At 41.0% G+C, this 7617-nt stretch overlaps 2 protein-coding genes across 2 annotated transcripts; both read right to left on the minus strand.

Moving 5' to 3' along the window:
- Window positions 1–1251: 1251 nt before the first annotated feature.
- On the minus strand, window positions 1252–2211 carry LOC114910398 (olfactory receptor 10G3-like). The gene has a single exon (XM_029250884.1). It carries the CDS (start codon window positions 2209–2211, stop codon window positions 1252–1254), a length of 960 nt encoding a protein of 319 aa, XP_029106717.1.
- A 3664-nt stretch (window positions 2212–5875) lies between these two features.
- LOC114910399 (olfactory receptor 2AT4-like) lies at window positions 5876–6829 on the minus strand. The gene has a single exon (XM_029250885.1). It carries the CDS (start codon window positions 6827–6829, stop codon window positions 5876–5878), a length of 954 nt encoding a protein of 317 aa, XP_029106718.1.
- Window positions 6830–7617: the final 788 nt, after the last annotated feature.

The raw sequence follows: 7617 nt of genomic DNA on the forward strand, positions 1-7617 counted from the left end.
AGTATAGATTTCAATTTCCTCATAATTAACCTTTCTACCTAATCTCCTGTCCAAAGTAAATAGCCATCAGCATTTAATGACCATTTTATACCCAGAGGCCTTTGTCTCCCTTTCCTTCATCCAGGGGCATAACAACTAATCAATTACTAGGTGCATGAAATGATCAAAAAAACTCAAAGGTGTAACACAGATATTGTGGGGTTACTTCAGACTTGCTTCATCCAGTCTGTTTTTAGGGTTAGCCGTTTAGCCCTGTTTGACGCACCGCACTCAGTGACGGCAGCAGCCCACACAGCACCGCTGCGATATAATGTTGCTTTTTTGGTCGCGGGACTCTTATTTTGAATGTCTGCACGTGTGGCATTTGACAGGTAACGCAAGGACATGGAGGGAAAAAATGGACCCAAAAGGGGTGAATCATTATACATCAGACTGCAGGAAAAAAAAAAAAAACACTGAAGATGTTGACTACAGAAAATAAAACACAAAACCATTTAAGAAGAAAAGAAAGCATTAAGTTTCTGTGGATTTCATTTCAATGTTGCAACACACGTTTAAGTGAACAAAAGGGACTCGAACCCTTTATGACCACTTTCTTTAATGCTCACTGTTATACTCACAGAACAGTGAGAGAGGTGAAACATGGCATGCAGTGCTTTCATCACAAACTTGTCTTACCAGGCAGCTAATAGCATAGTGGTTACAGCTGCTTCTTTTGGACCAGGTTCCAATTTCACATCCAGCTGTAGTGGCCTTGAGCAAGCTACTTACCCTGAAATTGCAACTAATAATTGCATTTACATTTATTCATTTTGCCAACGCTTTTCTCCAGTTGTGACTTGCACTGTCATTTCCAGTTTCCACTGCAGGGTAACTTTCACTGCAGCATTTCAGGGAAGATACCTTGATCAGGGTAGTAGAGTAAGAGGTGGGATTTGAACCCACAGTAAGTAACTCTGGCCACTACGCTGCCGGCTGCCAGGCAATAGCCTATGCACGGAATGAACGGTCGTCGGTTTCGCGTTATAACTCATATCCGCACATTAAAATGTGCTACGCTTTACAGTCACACGTACAGAATGTCTACAGTCTACAGTCACAGAATGTTAAAGATTAAGAGTAATTAAATGACTAATAATTAAAAAAAACACCCTGTAATCGCGAAGAAGATGTCTACCTAAAATTTCAAAACGAAACACAGCACACACAGTGAATAGAGACAAGTCAGCAGGGCCCCCCAAAAAGGTACATTTATCGTGGGTTTGTTTTCCTCATACCCAGATACTTCTTAATAATTTCCAGAATCTCTTCCGTCTTTAGGGAGTAAATGATGGGATTGAGCAGTGGGGGGATGGAGGCGGACAGGGACGTGTTGATGATCCTCGTGTCCGTGTCAATGTTCACGTTGACCCACGCAAGAATGTAGGTCACGAAGAAGGGCACAAAGAAAAGAGCGACCAGAACCAAGTGTGAGGTGCATGTTTTAAACGCTTTCCACCTGCTCTCCGAAGAGGCGATATTCAAAATGGCATAAATTATACATACGTACGTCAGCGCGATGAAGCCAAAAGGAGCAAAGTACAACGCAACTGTGGTAAAACTGGCCATAAACCAGTTGGGAGAGTAATCCCCACAGGCTATCTTGAAAACGGGGCCGTGATCACAGAAGAAGCTGTTGACGATGGTCGATTTGCAGTACGGCAAGGGGGGTATCAACGCAACCATGACCACGTCTATGATGAGCGGAATCGACCAGGAAACCATTATGACCAACATCATTTTACGGTTTGTATTTATAGTATGGCTCCTTAGCGGGAAACATATCGCAATAAGCCTGTCATATGCCAGGACGCAGAGACAGAAGGCCTCCATGGAAGCAAAGAAGTCAACAAAGAACATCTGAGCCAAGCAGGCATTGAAATAGATGAATTTTGAGTCGAAGAGGTACATGTTGACGGCTTTGGGGATGAGAGCCGAGCTCAAACTCACATCGACCACAGCCAGGCTGAAGACCGCCATGTATTTGGGTGTGTGTAGGACCTCTGAAAACCAAATGATAACCATCAAAGTGAGATTGGCCGCGAGTGTAAAAACGTAGATGACTGCTAGAAATATGAAGTAGTATTCACTGTTCTTCAGCGCGTAGAATCCTCTGATGTAGAATCCAACTGGACGAGTGAAGTTGCTCAGGTCTTGGGTTGTGGTCTCCATATGGGCCCCAGGTTCCTGCTTCACTTTCGTCCGCCTAAAATCGATGTCAGTAGATAGAAATGTATCTAAAGGGTTTTCAGAGAGACTGGTTTAACAACACAGATACATACCAATCTGAGGAGGGGAAATTATTGCAGGATGTAAATTCCTGGTTGTGCTGTAACTTTGAGCTTCAGTGCCTGAATTTTTATTTTTATAGCGGGTCACCCAAGTCTGTAACTCCAGCTCTCACTGGAGATTCAATTACTAGTCCTGATCAGCCAATAAACTGACTGGTAAACTAATGGTGATGGCTAATTACATGTTAAAACTTTCCCTGAGGGTGTAATTACTTCGAAAAGTGGTGTGCATGCAAAGCAAAAGTCAGTGCATGTTGTCCTGTACAAGAAAATAACTCATAGCAGCAGAAAAGCATTTGTACCCACAAAAATTTAAACAAACCTAGGAGAGTGAAATTGTTGAACTCTGGTGTACCGGGGGGGTGCGGTGGCGCAGTGGGTTGGACCGGGTCCTCCTCTCTGGTGGGTCTGGGGTTCGGGTCCCGCTTGGGGTGCCTTGCGGCGGACTGGCGTCCCGTCCTGGGTGTGTCCCCTCCCCCTCTGGCCTTACACCCTGTGTTACTGGGTAGGCTCCGGTTCCCCGTGACCCCGTATGGGACAAGCGGTTCTGACAATGTGTGTGTGTGTGTGTGTGGTGTACCGGGGGGGTGCGGTGGCACAGTGGGTTGGACCGGGTCCTCCTCTCTGGTGGGTCTGGGGTTCGGGTCCCGCTTGGGGTGCCTTGCGGCGGACTGGCATCCCGTCCTTGGTGTGTCCCCTCCTCCTCCGGCCTTACGCCCTGAGTTGCCGGGTAGGCTCCGGTTCCCTGCGACCCCGTATGGGACAAGCGGTTCCGAAAATATATGTGTGCACGTGTGTGTGTGGTGTACCTGGTCTGTTAGAGGAATTAAGTCTTTTGGAAGTGGGACATGATCAATACACTGTTCAAATGAAGTAGGACGGCCACAACATGTCATGCAAAAATCAAAGTAGGCAGCTGAAGATATTTCCATTTAAATCATTAGGAATAAACCTGCCTGCTCTATAAGTTGTGAATGCACTTAATGGATCCAGTGCAGATGATGTGGTCAATGCTGATGTAGCTAGGCTGGTAATGATTTATGCTACATTCATTGTTAATAACCATTTTAAAAATATGGCAATTCTCCAAAAATGAATGGCTAAAATAATGGAGAGTAGACAGATGATTTGGGCTTTGAATACCTAATGTGAAAATGACATACTGAAATGAAAATAAAAAAAGACACTGAATGGAATCTGAAAACAAACTCAAGACAGTTCATGTAAAGTCATTCCCATCATGTAAATCATGGGTGTTAATTATACAGAACACATATATGTACCGATGGAATGCAGGTATTAGTAACTGGACCATGTCAGGTGGAGCATTTTAGATAATGATGCAGAGGTGCAGAAGAATTGGCTTAAACTGACGACTTCTGGGTTTCTTCTTATGGTTTAATTTTCTTATAGACACACAAATTCATCATAAATCCACTCATCAGCTTGGCAACCTTCAGCAATAAATGACACACTGTCGATTTGGGTGCATTCCATGCTTTCCAGTTGCTATGGTTTAAGAAACCTGGTGATCATTTTGTATTGTAAGAATGATCTATTTTACCTTCTTCTGTGTCACTTAATGCAAGTGATTCGTTGTACTGTTTTTATTACTGTTTGTGAGAACCCACATGCATGTCCTTCCGCATCAAATACGTTCCCCAGCACATGCTAGTGAAAAATAATGAACGCAGCCATGAAGGAACTGTATGTGACACTGCTCAATACATCTGTTTCCGTGACTGCGAGCAAAAACCAGGATGAGGCTTGTAAGACTGAAGAACACGCCTCTAGAGGTCCTTCTTTTTACCTAAATGAGAACACTAATACCTCCTGTATCTGCTTCCACAACCCTAATCAGTGGCTAATTGAAATGGACATGGAAGAAGTAAACAAACCAGCACAAAAAGAACATTTTGCCTGATGTTCTGTTATTATTTCATTTATGTTGCCCACATTGGCTCAAGGTGACCTGTTCTGCCGTGTGATTCCCAAAGTCAGCATTTTAGGGCAATAGGAACTTTACCTTCTTTACTTACAAAAAGCTCTGCTAAGTAAAGATAAAATTGGCAACTTGAAGCCTGGCTTATATTTTATATCAGTTACTGGAGTCCTGGACATGAAAAAATGACCTTGTGTGGTCATTTAATCTTTTATACAGAATAATCTACCCTGGAGACTCATTAATACTGGGAACACAATGCATCCAAAAAAATCCGCTCATCCTCAGGCTATTGGAAATCAAAGCAAGGCCCAGACCTAAGGCTTGTCTGCTGATTTAAAATTCAACCCAGCACATTTTGCAAAGTATGAAATTGTACATTGCTGTTATTATTAATTAGTACATGTTGAAACAGACGGTTGTGGAAGCATAGCTGTTGTAACAGCTTTAATATATCAATTCTCATCTTATACAGCTGTATCTTTCACTGGAGTAACTCAGGACATGAACCTATAGTACAACTTTTCACCTTCCTTAAAAACTATACAACACATTAATTAAGCAACTTGCTGACCAGGCACCCAACACCATATATGTGAACAAAAGCAAATTACTAGATATGTAAATAATAATTGAAAGTTTTCTCCCTTCTTATTCTTTAGTAACCACTGTGGGTAATTCTTCATCCTTTGGTATAGTTTAGTCAGGTTTGTGCCTGGCCCTCCAGAACGTTCTCATCAGCAAAAAGAATAATCATAGCATAACATTACCACTTTGTGCTTATAAAATGAATAAGTAGGACAGTTTGGTTTTGCTGCATGGAAGCAATCATAGTGAAGGGCGTTCTCTCACACTGTAGTGTCACTGGGCCCATGTGGCCCAATTGCAGAACAGTGGTAATTAATCTACGTCCTGGGGACCAGGCTTGTTTTGTCCTCATCCATTGCTAAATTGCCTCGTCTAATGGGGCTTTTAATTCGACTTTCGTCCTAATTAGATGTCTATGGAAGTTTTTTCAAGTGTATAGTACTTAATGGCTGTAAAAGAGTTGCGCGAGTGCAGGTAGATAGCCATAGTGTTATACAGCAATTAATGAAGGGGAACTGTTAGAAATGTTTTCTAACCCAACTGTGTTGTGATAACTGATGCTACTTATAAAAGTAGTTATATACATTTTAAAAGGGTTTTTGTGATATTTTACATACATAAGTGTCAATTCTGGGAATCGACAACCTATACATTTATACTTTTGAAAGTAACAGTAGTTAGATCTTCAGTATATCAATGAATTTATCTTTCAAAGGAATTTTCAGGAACAAATTATATTTGTTACATGAGGGGTTTCTGGACAGATAATATTTACCACAGCAATCTGGGGAAGTATCATTCTCAGCAATTCCATTAACAACAATGTCTCTGTTGCCTGCCTGGTATTTACGTGATATTTTATAGCTAGTTTATCCCTGCATTTCCATAATTTTTAAATGTATTGATCTTCATAATTACAATTCAGTTTCACTTTATGCTTAATTCAGGGTCTATTACATTCTGCAAAATGTTCCAGATATTCAATCTATAAAGTATTCAACTAATCCAAAATATTTCACCAAAGTGGTTTGATTGAATGTTTTCTGAGAAACTTTCTGATTTGCTCCAATACCTCCTCTGTCTTAAGTGTGTAAATAATGGGGTTAAGAAGAGGGGGTAGCACAGCTGACAAAGATGTGTTCAAGATTCGAGTGTTACCGTCAATCTTGGTATATATCCACGTAATGGTGTAAGTTACTAGAAAGGGTGTAAAAAATATCGCCACCAAAATTAAGTGCACAGAGCAGGTTTTGAAAGTTTTCCATCTTCCATCTAAAGATGTGATTCGGGAGACAGCAAGAATGATGAAAACATATGACATCAGGATGAAGCCTAGCGGCACATAAATTACAGCAAATAAAAAGAAAACTGTTATTTTCCAGTTTGGACTGTTGTCGCTGCAAGCAATCTGAAAAATTGGGCCATGGTCACAAAAGTAGCTCATCACTGTGGGAACTGGCTTGCAAAATGACAGGTGAGTGATCAACACTAATGCAGCTACAAGAATTGCAAAGGCCAGGACCCAGCTGAAAACTATGATGCCAAACATGCGTGTGTTGGTGATGATCGTGCTGCTCTGTAGGGGGAAGCAAATGGAGACCAACCTCTCAAAAGCCATGATGACCAGTGAGTAGGATTCTGTTATATAAAAAAAGTGAACAAAGAACATTTGAGTCAGGCACAAGTCATACGTCACAAACCTTGAGTCAAAAAGAAACTGGCTGACACATTTAGGGATGAGAGCGGTGATGTGGCTCACATCCACAATGGACAAGCTGAACACCACCATGTACTTCGGGGTGTGAAGAGCTTCAGACTGCCATATGACCATTATCAAGAAAATGTTCCCCAGAAGAGTTCCAATATAAACAAAAGCCAGGAAAATAAAATAATATTTAGAGTCTGGCAAAGACTGAAGCCCCATGATGACAAAACCAACTGGCCGGCTAAATGTTGCGTTCAGCTCCATTTTTCTGGGGTTATTTAATGCTGGCGGTTTCCTTCTTTATTTCTCTTCAGTCAGATTCATTCAAAGTTCATTTTAAAGTTGCAGAGGAAGGATAAAGCAGAAACCTCATTAATATGTTTCAGTTAGAAATTTATTTTTTATTCATTTTAGAAGTATAAATTGCTCTTTTTGGTGCCCATATCTGTAGTAACTATTGTAGAATACCAGGAATGCAGGGCACAGCAATGTTAATTCTAGCTCGAAGTAATAAAATTTCCACTCAACAGAAGCTCCTTTATATGTACCTACCACCAGAAGAAATCACGAGACAAAGCTAGTTTTTCTGTCCCCCTTGCCCCAGTGAACACATGGGGAGATTAGCCCTCCCTTGACAGTCACACTCAATTACATTGTTGCCTCATATATAACACATCACTAATTTATTTTTTGTGGAATTCACAAAGACATCAAAGAATATTATTTAATTGAGGGTTTTTCCCAGCAACTCCAAAGGTAAGAGTCGCAACAATTCTGAAAATACGTTGAAGACATATTTAAGACATCTTATATAAGAAGCAGATGGCATAGGAAAGCATAATCCACATACCATAAGTAGGAGAAACCCAATTACCTTGCTCAATGACAGGTCCAAGACTTCAAGTTCACTTTAAGTGTAAATTGAAAGCACAACAACCCAATCATCAACCAACCTAATTCTTCCAGCTGCTAAAATTGTTTTAGGAGATGGCAAATTAGGTCTTTTGCAAAATGAAAGTTTGTACCAACTTCCTGTAACACTGATTTTGCAA

Source organism: Scleropages formosus, chromosome 4 (genome assembly GCF_900964775.1).
Source record: "Scleropages formosus chromosome 4, fSclFor1.1, whole genome shotgun sequence".
Lineage (NCBI taxonomy): Eukaryota > Metazoa > Chordata > Actinopteri > Osteoglossiformes > Osteoglossidae > Scleropages > Scleropages formosus.